The 20381-nt window shown below is 37.8% G+C and overlaps 1 protein-coding gene across 7 annotated transcripts in view; it reads left to right on the forward strand.

Moving 5' to 3' along the window:
* The window catches only part of CNOT2 (CCR4-NOT transcription complex subunit 2), a 127664-nt gene that overhangs the window by 91527 nt on the left and 15756 nt on the right, over positions 1-20381 (forward strand). For 6 of the 7 annotated variants that reach the window (XM_059726086.1, XM_059726085.1, XM_014595873.3 and 3 more), the window contains 8 exons: positions 2158-2305; positions 2958-3140; positions 7087-7166; positions 9096-9221; positions 11910-11969; positions 16691-16815; positions 18375-18495; positions 18608-18764. In XM_059726086.1, the coding sequence (XP_059582069.1) occupies positions 2158-2305; positions 2958-3140; positions 7087-7166; positions 9096-9221; positions 11910-11969; positions 16691-16815; positions 18375-18495; positions 18608-18764 (1000 nt within the window). The remainder of the gene's footprint in view (positions 1-2157; positions 2306-2957; positions 3141-7086; positions 7167-9095; positions 9222-11909; positions 11970-16690; positions 16816-18374; positions 18496-18607; positions 18765-20381) is intronic. The other variant, XM_059726084.1, reaches the window with a different exon arrangement.

The following is a 20381-nucleotide window of genomic DNA, read 5'->3' on the forward strand; positions in this document are numbered from 1 at the left end:
ACTTTTTCAGCTGGGTAAAACCCCCGTCTCCTGTCGTACACTATCTAGATATTCCTTCAGGTAACATTTAAACACTACTATGATAAAGTGGTTGTCTTGAAAATTGTTGATTGTATCACAGTGTTAGATCAACTGGTACTTCCTTCAGTGTTGCAGTTTTCTAAATCTGTTTCTAGGTGATCAGAGAATGTGGTTTTAGGGCTTTCTTGAGCCTAGAAGCTGGCATTTATTAAGCCTTTTATTTAGCTTCTACCACTTGCATAAGTTGGGCCTATGATATTTTGTAGTTACTGTTATCGCAGGTTTTTATTCATTATGTCCATTAGACTATCTTGATACTGTTTAACATGTTTTTCTTAACCTAGCATTTCAGCTATGTTTGGCTTTAGAAATCAGCTGCAGAACTGACCAAAGTGGAATTCTGACCTAAAACTGGAAGATACTAGCAAGTTTTTTTGTTTCTTTTGGTGTTCAGAAAGGGGAAAACTACATGCTGTTCTTAAGACTGTTTAACCATTTGAAATGCTATTTGGCAGTACAAAATTGACAATGTAAAAATATTTTGTTGCATTTCCTTTATCAACCATCTAGCTATGTCCCAGTCTAGCATGGGATTACTAGATGCATAGTGCCACAAATCTGAATCATAGAAAACAAATTTCCGGGCACAGAATTAGCCCCTATTATTTTCTTTTTCTAGTGATCAACCTAAATCATTTGCCAGCTAAAACTTTTGGTGCATGAGCAATTACTGAATGTAATAATGAAAGAGGAAGGTAAAAAATAGGGTTTTTTCAGAGTGACTGTTGTTCTCAATAATTGCCAAACAGTTTATAAAATTTGATCTTTAAATTGTTTTAAAATATTTGGACTGATGATTATAACATGGAACATTTGGTATCCTACAGTAGGCTTAAGGTTTCCTTTGCAATTTTTTTCTTACCTTGTAGCTCTGTGTATATACAGGTAGTATCCACTTTTATTAATATTACTTTGTAAATTTGCTTTGCCACTAACACCCCCAGACTTTCCCAGGGAACGCTTTTAAATTTTTATCTTTGTGATGTAATATATATTTTTTCATACTAAAATGCTTTATTTTCTGCTACATATACCTACACATGTTGAACCACTGTGGTGTTTGCAGTAATACACAAATCAGTGTGATGTTTACAGTGATTCTTTTATTATACTGGAGGATGGTTTAAATCCAGTTGTCTTCATTTTCTTGGAACCTTGCATATGACTTCATTTTGGACACTGAAGTTTTATCTTCAAGAAGCAGAAATCTGCTTTTGTTTTTTATTTTGGTTTTTTGTCCTCCGTCTCTCCTCCCCTCCCCCCCCCCCCCCCCCAAAAAAAAAGTCATTGGAAACATTATTGAAAACAAAATTCATGGATTCTGCTTTTTATTAAAGAAGTTTTTGTTGTTTTTAATGAGATGCAGTGGTGTTTAAGCAAGGCCAAGTGTCTGTCTATATACGCTAAAACAATTCGTGTGAATTTCCAGTAGAGTTCTTTAAAAGAACTCGTCTGAAATTATAATTATAGCTGTTGTTTGAGTTTTTATATGGGTTTAAATGTACTCCAACTTTATTTTTTAAATTTACAATATGTAGCCTATAAAATCAAAATATATTTTAAGTTAGCTTTTTAACAGGAAAATATGATCAACAAGTCCTATTTAAAACAAGTTTGAAACACTTCAGAGAATACAGTCTAGCTTATCACATTCAATGTTGTTTTAAGAGTGAAAGTTGGCACACTTTATAGTATTCTTTTAAGTTTTAAAGTTATTTTTCACTACTTTATTCTTCTGATAAACATTGTAAACAGAAGTCTCAAATTACTATATAAAATCCAGCCTATAGCACTTGCTGTAAAATGTAAGTCCCAATGGAAGTGCAGTTTTGATAGCGTATCAAATGCAAATGGCTCTCAAATAAAAAAAAAAAAAATTCTGCAAATTAGAAGGCAGAGCAGAATTGAAATGATTTAAAACGTGTAAGCAAGTACTGAATTTTTATACTGTTTTACTGCAGTCTTTACACTTTTTTTTTTAGATTGTCAAATAAGATTTGATCTAAGCTACCATTTAGATAAGATGTTGTTCCTGTTTGCAATATATTTCCACCCCTCTGAATTTTTTTTCAATAGGTGCACTAGGCCTTCCAATGAGGGGAATGAGCAACAATACCCCTCAGTTAAATCGCAGCTTATCACAAGGCACTCAGTTACCGAGCCACGTAACGCCAACAACAGGGGTACCAACAATGTCACTTCATACGCCTCCATCTCCGAGCAGGTATTTATTGGTAGCTGCTATTTCTACAATTGTGTTTCTGCAGAGAAGTTTTTAAGTGTGGTGCGTGTTTCACCTTAACTAGCTTACATTCTAATTTAATTTAAAAAAGGAAATACTTCTTCATTTTGTTGAACACCGCCTGTATTTGGGAGGATATTTGCAATACAGTACCTGTCCATGTGTGTAAAGATAGTGTTCACTGGCAGATTTTGCTACAGAGTGCAAGAATGCTGTAGTAAAATGCATGGGTAAAAATATATGCATGTAATAAACTATTCTGGCAATAAAGATGGTAGGACAGAAGTATTACTACAAGCTTGGTATATTAAGAAACTTAAACGTTTTTAACCCATTAAGACTTTTTTTGTTTTGGTTTTGTTTTGTTCTTTAATTTCACTTTAAATATTTTTGGTGTTCTATACTAAGTTTGACTAAGGATTTGCTTAGTATATGATAGGTCATGTGGAATTTCTCAGGAACCCTTAAATAATATTCTGCTGCTTGAGAATTATCTACATGTTATGCTGTATTGACATTTACCACAAATCTAGCTTGTCATAGATTAGAAAATCTTCTTAAATTGGAAAATGAATCAGAAGCAAATAATGAAACATTAGAAATTAATCTTTTTTGGATGCTTTGTCTTTTTCAGGGGTATATTGCCTATGAATCCTAGGAATATGATGAACCACTCCCAGGTTGGTCAGGGCATTGGAATTCCCAGCAGAACAAACAGCATGAGCAGTTCAGGGTTAGGCAGCCCCAACAGAAGCTCTCCTAGCATAATATGTATGCCAAAGCAACAACCCTCTCGACAACCTTTTACTGTGAACAGGTAAGACTTGGTTAGAATGCATGCAGCTATAGATATATTTAACAGTAGTCCTGAAATTAAAATATAGTTTGAAATGTCCAGCTCTTGCTGCTGAGAAGCCAAGAGCATGTCTGCATTGTCTCTTTGCAGTATCTCATTGCTGGTGGGTGAGGGCTATGTTTTATACTTGCTCTTGTTTTGTTCCTGTCCATATCCTGGACAGAAACGAATGGGTAGCCACTGTAGAACAGTACTGAGTCCGCACACACCACTTGTCTTGGGTATGTGTTTATTGGTATGTGCTCAGAGTGCCTAGGAACTACTTGTTGTCATGGTGGTGGGGTCTGGCACAGTGGAGAGGTGTACACATGTTCTGAAATGTGCATAGGTTTTTAGGGTCTTCCAGGCTAAAGTGGAGAGTGCAAATAAGGCAAAACTTAATTTAAAAAATTGTTCATTGGGATTTGGCTCAGCAAACTCTGATATGGTGGGAGTCCTGCATCTCCATGCTGCAGCCCTGGAGCCATTTGGAGAACAGAGATTTTTGCCCTCCAGTATTTCTCACCTATGTAAGACTACGTTGGTGTGGTAATCTCAACAACTTTGTTCTTTTTCTGACTCTGTAGCACAGGCCTTGAAATTATTGATTGCTTATCTTGCCTTGTATTGGATTTACAAAAATGAATCGGTGTAAGCTTATTAACTGTTTACATAAACAGTTTTAAAAGAACTATTGCAACTGATTTACCATTTGTCACTGTATCCCAGTTCTAACTTTTCCTTTGTTTAGAGCTTGTCTAAAGACCCATTTCTGTACTGGCTACAAGTTCTTAAATTTGTCAGTCAAATGGCTTCTCCAACCCAATCCAGTATCATATGAAAATAGTGGGAGAGAGACAGAACAATGGGAATAATTTCTTTTGTATCTGAGGGTATTTTTACATGTGCTCCTGGGGTGGGAGGGGCAGCGCTTTAATTAGGTTGGCTCCAAGAGCTGCCCTAATTTAAGCACCTCACTGTCTTGTGTATCAGTGTCCCTACACTTCAAAATGGTGGTAGGGGTGCTTGAACTAAAGGTCATTCAGCGAGCTTTAGTTCAAGTGCCCCAGCTGCTATCTTGAAGTGCAGGGACATTGATATGCGAGATGCAGAGGCTGGCTGGAGCACGGTAATTAACACTCCAGCAGACTCGATAAATCAAGTATCCAGTATCATATGAAGATAAATCAAGGCTGCTCTGGCGTGCTGTAAAGCACTGGAGCAGCCTCTGTGCTCGTGTACGGGCACCCTGTGACTTTAACGTGTGCAAACCCTCTCCCCTTTCCACTTCCCCTGGCTGAGGTAGGCTGAGGTAGTTGTTTGTCCTTGCCATCTTTAAGCAAGAGGGCTCATTGTATCCTCTCTATGCTCTGTGAACTGTTTAATCCCATTGTCTGTTATGTACATCAACAGTTAACATTGTGGGTTTTTTTGTTTTGGTTTTTTTTTTTTAGCTTTTAACTTGGAAGTTTCATAAGCAAGCATTTGCATCTATATAGGTGTGCTACAATAGAAAGGCTAAGAGAGGCAGTATGCTTTCAAATGAGAAGAAAGATTTTGATCTTGCAAATGTAGATATTGAGTACTTGTTTAAGTAAACACTAACTTTTGGCAGTAATTCAGAGATGAGGCTATCTTAGTCTGCAGTACCTTTTGAGCTATTTGTCTTTTTTATTGATTCTATGTTAGTGTATTATTCTAGTTAGTTGAGAAGGAAGCTCCACTGGAACTCAGGTTGCTGTTTTCATTGAATTAATGTGGGCTGTTTTTCAACTGATTTTTAAAGGCCGCTATTTATGCATACATTAGTGGCATTTGCAGAACAATGAAACACCAAGTTTGCCAATATTTCAGTACTGTTATGCAAAAGTTAAACCTTTATGAAAATGTTATAGTTGCCTTCAACAGTTATTTAATTGTTAATCACTTAAAGTAGTCTAGAATTTGGGTAAATCCGATATCTTTTATTAGACCAACTCAAGTAGTTGGAAAAATTCTTCTTAGCAAGCTTTCAGGCACAAACACCCTTTGTCAGGCTGAGGAAGCATCTGCAGGTGGTCTCTGCTCTTCCTGGATGGAATAGTAAAGCGGCCAGAGGTCAATATGTGTGCAAGAAAGCCAGTCAGTTAAAATGTAAATCGAGTGGTCACTAGGTAAGAGACTGTTGGAGTGGGGGAAAGGGGAATAAATGTAGTTGTAGTCAAAGGATGGGAGACAGGGGTGGGGGGTGGGGAAGGGAATGAAAGTAGTTGATAAAAAGTGGAGGGTTTGCCTGGGAAGTCAAATGTTAGGCAAGTTCATAATGTGTCATAAATCCAATGTCTATATTTGGTCAATGCTTTTTTGTATCCAGTAGATTGATGAAGTGGAGTTCATAGGCTCACCTATGAAAGGTATTTTGTAAATTTCCTTTGAGGATTAGAACTGAGAGATTGGAGAGAGAGTGGCTTTCTGTGGGGGCGTATTTCTCACAAGAAATGTTATCTCGTTGTGATACGTGAGGAAGGGCGCCCTGTTCCCAAAACCTTGTCTGACAGCTCTTCCAGCTATACATCTTATTCAGTAAAAGATAATCCACAGAAAATCTTACTTCTTGACACTTTCTGGGGCATCACAGCTACAGCTAAATACTAAATTATCCGTTGCAACTTCAGCTTTCATATCGAGATTCAATCCTAATAATCTTGGTCACTTCTTAGACCATATACATGTGTTCTTTATATATATTATTCTATGTGTATACTTTGTGTGTGTGTGTGTGTGTGTGTGTGTGTGTGTGCGCACGCACGTGCTCTCGCTCTCTCTCTCTCTCTGCAGTAAATGTGAACTTTTTTTTAGGGTACCTTTGTAGATTTGTTTTAAAATGCTATGTTAGATGAAACATTCTGGAGTTAAGATTTTATTTATTCATATAATTTGATTTATGCTGTGCTAATTCCTACCACTGTATTCCTAGATACAGAATTTTTCTTAGTCTGTTTTATATGCCATAAAAATGGTACATGTTAAAAATAAGTTGACCCATTGTATAAGTCGACCCCATGTTTCTGTTACAAAAATCCTAACTTTTTTGGTCTGGTGTATAAGTCGACTCTGCCTCCATGTGTGAGGCTCTGGAATCGTAGGTGGGTTCGTGGGAGAGGTGGTGTGCTGGTGGGCTCCTGGGAGGTTGGATCGGGGCCCTGGGAACTCAGGCAGCATATGACCCACTAGCAGCCCAGGGGATACCTGACCTGTTAGCAGCCCCCCCCCCCCCCCCCCCCCCCCCCCCCAAGCCACAGGGCAGGTGGGGAGGCTCCACTGGAAGCTGGATCAGGCCCCTTGCTGCTTGTGTCTTCAGCAGGCTGTTGTGGCCAGCAAGATACCTGGTGCTCCCTGGGAGGGGGCTGGCTTGCCCCAGGGGCAGCATGAGGTGTTGGGCAGATGTGGGAGGGGGCCCAGTCCTTGCCTTCATGGCGGCAGCACTCCCGGGGGCTAGGTGGGTGCGCTGCCAGTGGGCCATGTGCTGCCCAAGCTCCCAGGGCCCAGTCCAACTTCCTGGGATCCTGCCAGCATGCCACCTCTTCCACGAGCCCCCCAGGCTTCCAGTGCCTTGCACACCAAGGCGTGGGACGGTGTATAAGTTGAGGTTGACTTTTAAGAAATTTGTCTTCAAAACTTGACTTGTATACTGTGAAATATAGTACCTTAAACATCCTCTTAAGCAAGGCTCATTTATAAATATGACAGGTGTGAAAGATGCCAATGAAAACAAGATTTATAGGATTTTCCTTGGAGTAATTCAAGAGATGTCTTGGTTGAGTGTCTTAATTTTCCTTTTTAACTTCTCTTTTCCTCTGACTCAAAGTCTATTCAGTCATGCTTGTGTTTTTTGTTGTTGTGTTTTGTTTTTTTTTAATTTTGTGTGTTTTGTTATTATTTCATACAGTATGTCTGGATTTGGAATGAACAGGAATCAGGCATTTGGAATGAGTAACTCCTTATCAAGTAACATTTTTAATGGAACTGGTAAGTATACTTTAAATAAGTAAAGTATAAAGTACAATCTGGATAAGACACAGTTGTTAAATATTTTGCTGTCTGACCATGTTTCTTCATTCTAATTTTAAAGTTTTGTGTAGTGGCTTTGTTATACAAGGTTGTTCATGTTGCTTAAGAATATACACACAAACTGAAACTGACATTACTATATGGCAAATAATTATCTTTTACATGTAATAATTTTAAAAGATTAAACTTACTTTGACAGTTTAAAGTTACTCAAAGACCATGTTTTTGAAATTATGCTGGTATGTCGTAACATTTTTTGCTGCTTGTAAGAAGAAAATAAAGCACTGAAAATAGTCTGTTTTGAATGGATTTTTTTTATTTTATTTATTCACATACACATAACCAGTCAGTTTCAAAGTCAAAAGTAGTTCATGGGGCCAGGAACAAAAAGAAGGAAGATGTTGCAGAAAAATCATTAATTAGCAAGAAAAATAATTCATCAAGTTTCAATGAGAATATTAGTGACTGAATTTTTTTTAATCATTTGTTAGAAATTCTTCTTGAACAGACATTTTTTAAATAATGCTTTTAAATTGGTAGTTCCTATTTTCTTAGGAATGCTAATCTCTTAATTTTACATTAAGCAAAGATGCATACATTCTTTAGGGAAAGGCTTTTTGTTTTAAGTACATGTTTATTATGTACATCTCTCTTTTTTTTTGTACAGGGCGACTGGGCAGTAATTGTGTCTAATAGCATTTGGTGATGTCATAAAGCTCTGAAGTAATGGCCAATAGGGTAGCTTGTGTAGTCACGGGAGCCCTGTGATGGCATTATGGACCTCAAAACTGTTTATACATTTTTCATCTTGTACCTTGCCGTGAACTGGAATCCATTTCCTACATCAACTTTCATTCTGTTATTTCCTCTGTAGTTCTTTAGTTCCTGCCTTATTTAAAGCGTGAATGGATAAGAGCTGTTCTTGATTACTATTACTCCTCTTCAAGCCCTTCTTTTTCTAGCTATTATCAGAACTGACTCCTTTTTAATGTAATTTGGGTGTGTTTATACATGTGATTCACGAGTTACCAGACTCTTGGAAAACGTAATGATTTGCTACTTCAATATTATTCATTTAAAAATACACCAAAGCCTAGTTTCATTATCTAGAGGTTAATTTTAAAATGTCTATAATTCTAATAGTAACATGAAGAGAACCAAGTATGCTCTTTTTTATTCTTTTTCTTTTTTTTTTTTCTTTTTAATGAATGTTGTGGGATTTTATTTTCTCAGAACATCATCTGTAACTAATGGTGTGGCACTCAAGATGTTACTTTTATGGCTTCCAGTTTTTATTGGAAATCTTAACAAAACTATTTTGTTAGAATTGATCTAATTTATTTGTCGTTGGGCATGTCTACATGTGCGTTAATGCACTGCGATTACTGCGAATTAAGTTTAGAACCTGTAATAACAGGTACTAAATGCACAGTAACTTGGTGCTACTGTAGCACCAGCACATACCTTTTAAGTGATGTCAGTGCAAAGTAGGCTAATTCTACCATACATTAGCGCAATAGCACCACTTTTGCCATGACAAACCTGCAGTAGACTAATTTTACTGAGCATTAATCGTCTCATGTAGATGTGCCCATTGACTCTGGAAAAGCTTTGTTTCATATATTACAATTTTTTGTTAAGAATTCTTATGGGTAATGCCTATTATTGGACCAGTTTTATGGTTCAGATAGACTTAGGTGTAGCTACTGGAGTATCCTGTGTCTATCCAAGCCATACAATTGGTCCAGTCAAAGATATCATAGACAAGAATTCTTGCCTCTTGTATATTTCCAGGTATATCATGGTAACCAACAACACCACCTCCACACTACAGATGTTTTGAGCTAAAAATTCAAAGCTACTTAAAATGTTTGTTTTTTGTCTTAGATGGAAGTGAAAATGTGACAGGACTGGACCTTTCAGATTTTCCAGCACTAGCCGACAGAAACAGAAGGGAAGGAAGTGGCAACCCAACTCCATTAATAAATCCTTTAGCTGGAAGGGCTCCCTATGGTAAGAATGTGTTTGTGAAAATTGTTTGAAGAAATAAATGTTTACTTGCCTAATTTGTCTAGTACTACTGACTCATGAAACAATAGGTTATGTTTTGCCCAGTGACAGGCATTTATATCACACATCTCATTAACTTTCAGTAAAACAGACTTTTAAATGTGAAAGCTATAAAAATGGGATCAGGCTATGTCCATAGTAAAGATACAGTCTTGGACACGCTGTGCTGCTTCCGCTAGGCTGCGTCCTAAACTACAGGCATTGTTCACGTGTGATTTAGTTTGGGGACAAGGTAACTGCCACTCACTGGGGAGTGCTAATTAAGCCTGCAAAAGTGTTGTATTGGGTTGTTATAATGCTTCTAGTCTAGGGGGCAGCCCAGAGGAGCAGTGTCTTTGAGGGTGGTACCCTGAGAGCTGGTAAGTTTTATCATGCACATATCCATAAGTTGAGACCTGATTTCAGGCTTCTGGTACATTTCTAAAACTAAGCTGTTTGTGTGGATTTTTAAAAAAATTCACTTTTGAATTTAAAACTGGCACAGAAAACTGGTAGTTTTCAGCCTGAGTGCATATTTATTTTTTAATACCTTAAGTTTTATTTATTTTTGTCATGTGTGTTGCCTCTCTGATACTTTTTTCAGTCGGAATTGTCACCAGTTCATTTCAGAAATACATTTTGACTGGTAGGATATTTCTTTTTTAAAAAGTCACTGTTTGCTGAGAGAGACAACATTGGTATCAGAGAGATTACATTTCCACTGTATCCTTTGGTACTTATTGACTCTCTGCTCATAAAGACAATACTAGAGACTTACCAATGTTTGTTTGTCAAGAAGTGTTAATAACCAGGTACCAAGCTTGTGCAATAGATAATTTTTTGCCTGTTCTACAAGGTTTATCTATAATTATGCAATATCAAAACTAAGCTACCCTGATGACTTCCAAAAATCTTTTTGTTCCTTTAAAATATATTTCTGCCTAGTTAATTACTTCAGTACTTTGGGAAGTTGGCTTTATATATGTTAATACTAAGTTCTGCAATGGAGGGAGAATTCTTTAAATTCCCAACTGAAAAGGCTTAATGACTTAGAGTATCCATCATGACTTTCCTAGGAGAGTGCATATTTATTTCCTTAAAGACGAGAGTTCATGTTATCAGAAGAAAATAATGTTATGTATTAGGCATAACTATCACTCCTTAGGTTTAAAAAACAGTTTTAAGTTTCTTTCTTACCAGGTGGTGAAACAATAGTAGCACCTACTGTCAAAACAGGCACATGTCATGGCCCAAAGAAAGGTGCGTGACAAGCAACATGTGGATGGAGGACTTGTGCTGGCTACTGCATTTTTAATTAAGTTTGCGTGTGCCTGAAAGGCAATAAAAAAAAAAAAAAGAGAAGGTAGCAAGAAAGCATCAGACATGCATTAGTAGCATGGTCATGAGTGAAAGCTGAAAGTCTGCTTTTGGGTAAAGTGCATGCTTGAAAGAGGCTTGGAAGTGCAAGCTTGAAAGAACTATGAACAAAATTGCTTTGTGTTTGTTTGATTCCTGGTATACTTGGGAAACAGAAGTTTGTGTGTTCTTTTAATAGTGTTTCTTTGCAGTCTTGTCTCTTTACAATTTCTCCTTCTAATGGAAGCAACCTGCAACACCTGCTGTTTGGTTAATTTTGTGGTCAGAGAAGAGTGAGTGTCTGAGCTGGTACTCCTTTTAATCCATAATGAACCAAATGATGGCATTATATGCAGAAATCGGAAATGTTTGGGAAAAATTAAATGAAGAACTAAGGCAAGAGCTGCAGACCTTTTCAAAAAGGAATTAAAGCAACATAAGGAAAATAGGACTGAACGATAACATGAAATCAAAGATGTAATCTCTGTTAAAACAGTAGTTTTAAAGTATTTGGATGGATTGGAAAGGCCAAGTGGATCACTTCCCATCTGGTATGGAAAGAGATTAATGAAGTAACCAACAATCTGACTACCATGGACAACATCTCGCATAAAGAGGTGCAGTTGACCAACACAGAACCCAATAACAGAAATGAGTTGCAGCAAGGTCTTAAGGAGCTCATAATCAGCTCTGGAAGGAAATCAAAGCATTTCAGACTTCCTTGATAATCAGTTAATCTGGATGAAGAATAAGATCAGCCAGAAAATTTACTTTCTTGCTTTAGGGCAGCAGTTATATTGTTCCAACTTAGGTAATATAAGAACCCATTATGTCTTAGAAAAATTCCTTGGAAAGCCTGTTTGGCTTAGTTCAACAACAAAGTCAAGTTGAATAATTGTGAAGAAGACAGGAAAAAAAAGGGGTGGGGGGAGTTCCTAGCAACCAACTTGAGGTCTATTTTGGTGATGGAGAATTTGCCCTCAAGAAAAGAAATGTAACCTGGATCTATTACACACCCTTGATATGCAGTTTGGAGCCAACCATCAATCTGAACTGGCCAAGGGCATGGCTAGAAGAAAGAAGAGTTTATACTTCAGCTGCCACAGGACCTGCCGAGTTTTGATCCTGTTCTACTCAAATACCAATGAGGGCTTCCAGGGAAAATGACAATGTGCTAATTTTTAATTACTCAGGTGGGCTTGGACTTGCAGATCAAGATGAGTTACAGGAAGCCAAAGGCACTCTGAGAGGCTGTGGAATTTACCACAGAGCTTGAATATTATTTCCTTGTTGCAGTGCACCAGAAGAGGAAGCAGCTGCTAGTGAGAAAGATGGAAGCTGATTGCCAAGATCCCTGTAAGTACAGCTCTGTGCCCAATATGTATAATGAAAAAGGGGCTTCTATTCTGGTTCATAACATTTTTGAATGATTAGAAAAAGTGGTAAATTCAGTTGGTAAAATAAGGGCAATTAACATTAAATGGGGGAAGGGTAAAAAATTGGCCACACACAAAAAAAAAAACAAAAAAAACAAAAAAAACTAAACATAAGGCTGGTCAGGACAGAGCGTCACAAGTGTCTATTAAAAGTTTTTTCACCCAGTTTTCCCTAATCCCTTTGCCCTAAATCTTCAACCTTGCAGATCAGACTTATATAAAATTTAAAAGCAGCAATATATATATTTAACAGTAATAAAAGGAGGTTGGCCAATGGCAACAGTTATGAAACTGTGGTCCATGGACCACTGGTGGCCTGCAGAGCCTTGGTTAGTTTACAGATCTCACATGTGTACCTTTTTATTTTGTTTTCAGTTGAAGTTTGGTAGTGACAGTGTGAGATGGCCTGTGAGAACGATGAATTAAGCAGGAATGGTAGACAGGCTAGTTCTAACTTAAGTTATTAAACCAGGCATACTAAAAAGGCTAGAGAATAGGGAATACAAATTTGGACTAATTAATTGGTTTGAAATGGGGATGGTGTCTGAGGAATGCGCATGCTTCCAAAAACTGGGTTTGAAATTGGATCTCTGGAATGTGAGTAACCAAGCTGGTGAATGAACAAATAAATGGGTTTAATTTAATTTAATTCAAATTGAGCAGGAGTGCTGTCAAACAAATTCAGTCTGTGGAAATTCCCTCTAAAGAAATTTGTGTGGTTTGCAGTGAACAAATTGTTCTGCCTCCAAAGACGGAAACCATTTTAGTAGTTATATTATAGTAACTTTCCTGTAAAGAAAGATGGTAAATAATTATAACTTTTTTGAGATCTAGGATCTTAGGGGAATGCTAGGTGCCAAAGCTTTTCTGGACCTGAAGCAAGAATAGATCCCTATTCATCTGTTGAATGTTTCTGATAGGCAAGGGATAGTTAGAAAAGAAACCATGGCTGTAAAATGTGATCCAGAAGATAAAGTAAAGGCTGGTATCAAAATTACAAGGGGAGTTAGTCAAGTTGAGCTACCAGAGGTTTTAGTGGATTGTGTCTCACCTGTAGTCCTGCCTATGGAAAACATAGCAGCATCAGATTCTTTGTGGATTATAATTAGGGAAAGGCTTGCCTGCACTGCTGTAGCTGTGCTGGCATGTCTATGTTGACAGAGACACCTCTGCTGTAGTTAGGCACAGCATATGCAGATCTTGACGTGTTTCTGCCAGTGTTAGCTACACATTCTTTTCCTTCTTTATATCCCAAATGACATTAAAGCACTCGTTTGATAGCATAACTGTCTTCACACCATGGATCTTTATACTCCCTAGCCCATACAGATATGCTGACAAAACATTAGTGTAGACTGAGCCTAAATTTAAGTCACTTCTTTAAAGAATTCTTATTCATAACATGGGATGCTGTAGCAGGTGAAGTCTGGAACTTAAGTGTGACCCCTGGGAAGTAGATTAGAAGTCGGGGGAGTTGGGGACTGTCTTACTGTAGGACCAAGCTGTGGCAGTTTGAAGTGATTGATTTTTGGCTTGTGCATTTCACCTGCCATATTGAGGCCAGGGGTAGACAGTGTTGCATTGTATGACTGTCTTGGCCTATTCATTATGCCTAGATGATATCCTGTTGCATGGTACAACCTTTGAACAAAAACCAATACATTTAATCTTAAGGCTACCAAACTGAATTTGAATCCCCCAAAATGCAAGCTCCTGAATATGGTAATTTATTTCAGGTGCACAAAGGTGACAAGGGAATTTCCACGGACAAAAAGTAAATTTGAGCTGTGCAGAATTGGCCAACTCCCTAGCCACTCAGGTGTAGCCTTTTTTAGGACTCTCCTCCTACTATAGGAAGTTTGTGGGTTGTCAGTATTGCAAAACTATTGCATGGCTTGGGTGAGAGGGCAACCATTTCAGGTGTCAGCAGAGTGTGATATGCAGCTTTTTCAGACTCTTGTGACTGCTCCTGTTTTAGCCTACCTGTGTTTCAAAACCCCTTTCATAATGGACACAGATGCAAGTGCTTGCAGTTTGGAGCTGTTATTGACACACTAACATACAGGCCTTAAGGAGGAGGTGGCTTTTGCAGCAAAAGTCTTCTGGAGAGAAATGATTGTACCATCCAAAAGGAACTCCTGGCAGCGGTTAAATCTATAGAACATTTTTACCGCTGCATGGAAGGAAATTTGTAGTCAAGGCAGGCATTGCATCCCTGTAGTGGCTCTTTAGACTCAGGAATCCTGAGGGAAAACTTGCCAGGTGGTTGGGAGGAAAAATTGAAGTGCTATGATTTAAATTACATGAAGGCCTGGCTATAAGAATGGTAAAGGTGTGAGGCCTTTTGCAGATGGGCTTTTGAAAGACTAATCATAAATACCACCTTAAGCAGTAGACCAAGGAATTGACTGCTTGAAGGAATACAGGTGCTCCAAAAGATATGGCCTTGTTCTCCATAATTTGCGGGAAGGTATTCCTGATACATGCCCACAGATAGTAGATGAAGTGTTATAAGAGTGGACTCCAAAGTAACAAAAGTTTGCTGAAATTCAGTTGTCAGTATGCCCTTTGACTGCAGTATGCTTTCAAAATGCCATCATAAAAGCTTCCCGATTGTTGTGACAAAGTTTGAAGTTTATATGAAATTCTTGTGTAGGTATGTACCAAATACACTGAAAAAATGGAGGTTGTGCAGTGCCATGAATTTTAAAAATGCTTGACACCTTTAGTGTTGTAAAACTGTATCTTGCACAGGAGAGCATTTTGTTGTTGTTGAAATGAAATGAAATGCAGACAGGAAATTTCTTTTGTGTTGTAAAGAAAGTCCCTTCTAACCCCTGTATAAAAGTATTTTACTGAGGCCCTAATGGAGCCCTTTGTTTTTCTTAAAACCAGTAATCCATACTTGCTAACAATGAACCATTTCACAAACTGTCCTGAAGTGCCTCTAGTAGGAAACCAGGATAATGCAACAGGAACATATGTTCTGGTTACAGAAATCATTCACTGGATTTGAAGTCATAAATGTGTTTATATGCAAGTCGAGGGGAAAACCTTAAACCCAGTGTTTCAGTAGGCTTTTTGAGACTGTGGGAATCTACAAAACCTATGCCACCTGAGCATACCCCCACAGTCTTAAGAAACGATAGTCTCAAGGTTTAGCTTTACCTCTTGTAGAAAAGTGTATCCTATGCCTTTTTTGCTGTGTGTTTTAATTTTTTCCTTTTCTGTCTGCAATGGGTTGGCTGTGATCAGCAGCATGGGTTAGGCATAACCACTTACGGTAGCTGTAAGTACCTGTAACTGTGTGGTACAGTTTTTATGGAACCAGATGCTAAAACAACAGTAGCATCCATTCCAGACAGACACACATCTCTACACAAAACAAAGACACATGGCAAGTCGCATGCAGGTAGATGATAATCATGGGTATTGTATGTCAGTGAAAGAAAAGCAGAAGGGACCAGAAAAGCTGAGAGAGGCAGCAAGAAGTACTAGGCAGAGACACAGATGTAATACTGGTAGCATGATTTCACTGAAAAAGCTGAGAGAGTACACTTCTGAGTTAAGGACAAGCTGAAGGAGCCTTGAAACTGAACAAAGATGTTTTCTCTTGTTTTGATTCCTGCTGTGTACAGAGAAATGCAAGACTCCTTCGATTTCTCCTCATAACAGAAGCAACCTGCAACAGTTTAAAATTTGACTAACTGCTTGGGTGAAAAAACAGTAATGGTCAAGACAACAGTATTCACTCTACATAGTTCCCTTCTGTGAATTTAGGAAGTAGACCTCCTTGACATCGAACCACTAGAAAGGCATCAGTAATGCAATTTTTGTTCATGTGCTCACATTAATCTCTGAAAAAATGAGCTCTAGGCTTCCTTCCATCTGCACTTAGTGTGATGAAGCCCTGATTGCTGGGGGGTGGGTTTTGTGCATCTGAGCTAGGATGGCAGCCTCTGAAGTATTCTTTTGTTGGTATAATAGCAAATGCTGCTCTCTGGTCTTGGATTTCATGTTCAGTGGGAATGGCCTACTTTTTAGAAATTGGGGTCAGAGCAGAGTTGCAGGCTAAGCACTTACAATTTTTCTGCTATACAAGTCATTGGCAACTACAACTAGTGATGTTCTATTGCAAAAGACATGCAAGTAATTTGTAAAACATAATCTGACCTATCTTTGTTCAGAAAATCTTTACAGTACTAAAGAAAACAGATCTATACCTTTACGGCCATAACGCTTTCTTCCCTTCATCAATCTTATTTTATTATTATTAAAAACAATTTTGATAATCTTCAGAAGAGTTTTTATTTTTGTTTGTTCAAATGGGCAAGAGAGTGGTAGTGGTGATAAAAATGAATTTAATCCAGAATGTAAATGTAGTGAAATCAAGCTGTTCTGGATAAGAATTGAGCCCCAAATCTTTCTCGGATTTTTTTTTCTTAAGAGCGTTTTTAGTCGGAATTGTATTGATGAGCAGTAATGCTCTCTTGTTGTTGTTTTCTTTTCTTTTTATATTTTCTTTCAGTTCTATATTTATGGTACACTTCATTCTTTACTTGTAATGCAAAAAAGTGTAACCAAATGGCAGAAAATATTTTTATGGTAATATTAACGTAACTGGCTTGATTTTGATTGTAGTTGGAATGGTAACAAAACCAGCAAGTGAGCAATCCCAGGACTTCTCGATACACAATGAGGATTTTCCAGCATTACCAGGCTCCAGCTATAAAGATCCAACATCTAGTAACGATGACAGTAAATCTGTAAGTAAATATAAAAACGTTTTCCTTCGGTGGTAATTTCTTTTTTGGCAACTTAGTTTAAAATTGATAATATACCAATGGAGTTACACTAGTGCTTTAGCATGACAGATTTAGGAGTCAATAGATGGAAAACTCTTCTGGGCAGTCAGTTTATAGCTGGTATGGAGCCTTTCACCTCCTGTGTGGATCTGTGATGATGCAAATTACCTCAAATAGTTTTCCATCTGTTGACTCCTCCGTGAAATCCTTTGAAATAGGAACTTTCATTTCTACCTAGAAGAACCGTTACAATTTTTTTCCCAATGCCTGATGAAGGGTGTTTGTGCCAGAAAGCTTGCAATTAAAGAATTTTTATTTTTTATTTCTATTTTTTTTTTTTTTCTGCAAAAATCTTGTTGGTCTAATAAAAGATATCATCTCTCTACTACGAGTCCTGATTTATCTTTTCCCCTAGACCAATACGGCCACAACCTGGATACCTATCCCCATGTTATCAGCATTTTCTATTGTTTAGCTTAACTGGCTCCTGACTTAGCGTGCTGGCTGCTGTGGATCCACTTCTGAGGCCTCTACTATATCATATAGGGAACCTAAATGTCTAACTCCAATCTGTTTTTTTTTTTCTCTGGGGGCCAGGTGTCTAAAAGTAAGAAGAGGCACAATGCTGAGTATTTCAAGCAGTATCATTTGATCTAACCCTGATCCCTTAAGGACAGTTTTGTGTCAAGATTATATATCTGTGATATAGAAATAATAAGTAATGGTTATGGAAGATCATTTTTTGTCAGTTTGTGGCAGTAGAGAGCATTCATTTTATACAACTTCCTTGGCAGATGTTGTGTTTATACGTCTGTCTTAAAGGGTGAAAGCGTGTCAAGTGTGTTTTGCTTGCTTCTGTAATTGGGTCCGGTTATTATCCCAGTGTCAGTTACTGCACCTCAGAAAAGCATTTTGTGAGGACAGACTGTTGGCAAGGAATTGAAAGTCTTACAAGTTCTTTCTGTGCCCATGTTTAGGAACGCCAGTAGCTTGAATTTAAGTAATGTTCTGCTCCCAATGTTTATTCTTTCCTTTTTATTATTACATTTCAGGCCATATATTTGGATGAGGTTCTTATTTGGGCAGGGGGATAAATTTCCAGAAACAACACTTTTTAGATATATAAGTTTTGCAAAAGTAATAAGTAACCCATTGTACCAGAGTCCCAAATGGTTTACATGTTGTTCAGGCATAAAGCCTGAGAAGTTGAGGGCATCCATGTCTTGGTATATTTGTACATAAAAGAAATATTAAAAACAAGTGCGACATCATAGTTTCTAAGATCAGTAAACCAACATTTCTCTCCCACCACCAAAACTTAGAGGTGAAGAACCTTGTAGTGTGGTATATTATTTAACTTCTGTAGGGATATGATCAGGCTTCAGCTTTGTAACATGTATAATCCTGTTGATAACTGTATAGAGCACTTATTTCAGACATCCTACTCATACCAGTTTTTCCATGTTGGGTTTATGTTTTCTGTTTTATGCTAACCTGTACAAAATATTTTTCCTTAATAGAATTTGAATACATCAGGCAAAACATCATCTAGTGCAGATGGACCCAAATTCCCTGGAGATAAAAGTTCAACAACGCAAAACAACAACCAGCAGAAAAAAGGGATCCAGGTGTTACCTGATGGTATGTATGCCTTGTTAACTTTCCTTCAATTTTTTAAAGTCCTTCTGAAAATCTATTCACAAGATTCTTCTATTTCATGAAAGAAGAGAATGAACTTATTGGTCTTTCCCAGGTCGGGTTACCAACATTCCTCAAGGGATGGTGACGGACCAGTTTGGAATGATTGGATTGTTAACATTCATCAGGGCAGCAGAGACAGACCCAGGAATGGTACATCTTGCATTAGGAAGTGATTTAACAACACTAGGTCTCAATCTCAACTCTCCTGAGTAAGTTTCTTTTTGGTACTATTGTCAATTTTGTTTTTATTATGCAGCTGTTTGTAATAATGGGGTTTTTCAACTTATGCAAATATAAAAACTGCAAGATATTTTGCAAAATTAAATTTGAAAAGGCAGTGACAGTAAAAATAAAACCTTCATTGACAAACAAAATGTGCTGGAGGGCACAATGAGATCTTGTTTTGCATGGTTTCAGTAAACCTGGAGGCTTTCCTTATTCCATTAACTTATAGATTTTCTTTAGGGAAATGGCAGTGTGCTGTTAATTTCATACATTAGTTATTTTTAAAGTCCTTGAGGATATATATACATTTAACAAACAGACAGTTTTTGTTGTAAATTAAACTTGCATTTTAATAACTAAGCAGGTGTATTGTTAGCTGTATTGCACCAAATGTTAACCTTAAATAGGTAGCGGTGTAGGTTCAGAGTAAACTTCTGGTGATTTAGTTGTTGTCTTTTTCTCCATGTAGTCAATTGTGATCTCTGGCATGACAAAGAAGAACAGTAAATGATATAAAGAGCGTCCTTATGTCACTGTATGAGCTGCTCATCAGTAGAGCCTGAGAGGGGGAGATGGGCTATGACTTCCCCTTTCATGTGTGTGGGTAGGAAGTGACAGAGCCTTGCCTCTACCCTCTAACACAGCAACTTTACTGTATAGCATAGAAGGCCATTTGTGCCATTTTGGAGCAGTAGGAAAAAAGGAACTTTGGATGTTACCTTGCTTCTGGGATAGTGCAACAACACTCTGTCCTTTACTTGGTCTGGATTGTAGAACTAGAAGGCAGGTCAGTATCTTGTGAGATAGATGGGAAACACATGGGACACCTAACTGTCTCGCTTAACTTGACACATAACATATTAAAAATAGAAATTAATCTAAAAGGCACTGGATGCATCTCATGCACAGAAGAATCTTGCTGATCTTCACACTTCTCAGAATGGTAAATGTAAAGAGGAAAATTGTGGAATCTGCATTTACTACACATGAGTAGTACTAGACTGAGGTGTCATCTTTTCTATTTACTATCTCTTTCATGTGGTGCACTGATTTTTTGCTTTTAATTTAGATTATCTCAGTAGGTTTATTTCCGAGACTTGCATAATATTTTGCTAGGGGTTGGTGGCAGGGAAGGTGAGGGATCTTGCTGTGGTTCCAGAGGCATGAGTTCAAGCCCAGCTCTTTGCTGCTGCTGCAAGCTTCCACACTTGACCCAGTTCATATAGGTACTTGGCTAGTCAGACTGGAGATTCCAAGGGCACTCAGACATGTTATTAACCACATCACTTCCTAGCATGCCTTGAATCTGCACTCCTCAGGTACCATCTGGCTCAGGTGGACCTTTTGCTTTCTTACTTAATAAAGCCCATTTCAGCAAGGCTTTTAAAGCAAGCTTTTTTTTTATATTCTTGACATACTGAATAGTAATCATGCTTTAGAAAAATTGTCCTAAAGGACAGTTATCCTAAAGGACAGTGAAGCAGTCCTTCAAATACATTTTAAAACTCAAAGGCTAAGCTAGTTCCAAAGTTGGTCATGGGGTGTGACTCCACTCATGTCTCTCAGGCCCTCTGCAGAAGAGCTGGACATTGGAAGTTGAC

Source organism: Alligator mississippiensis, chromosome 4, assembly GCF_030867095.1.
Source record: "Alligator mississippiensis isolate rAllMis1 chromosome 4, rAllMis1, whole genome shotgun sequence".
Classification (NCBI taxonomy): domain Eukaryota; kingdom Metazoa; phylum Chordata; order Crocodylia; family Alligatoridae; genus Alligator; species Alligator mississippiensis.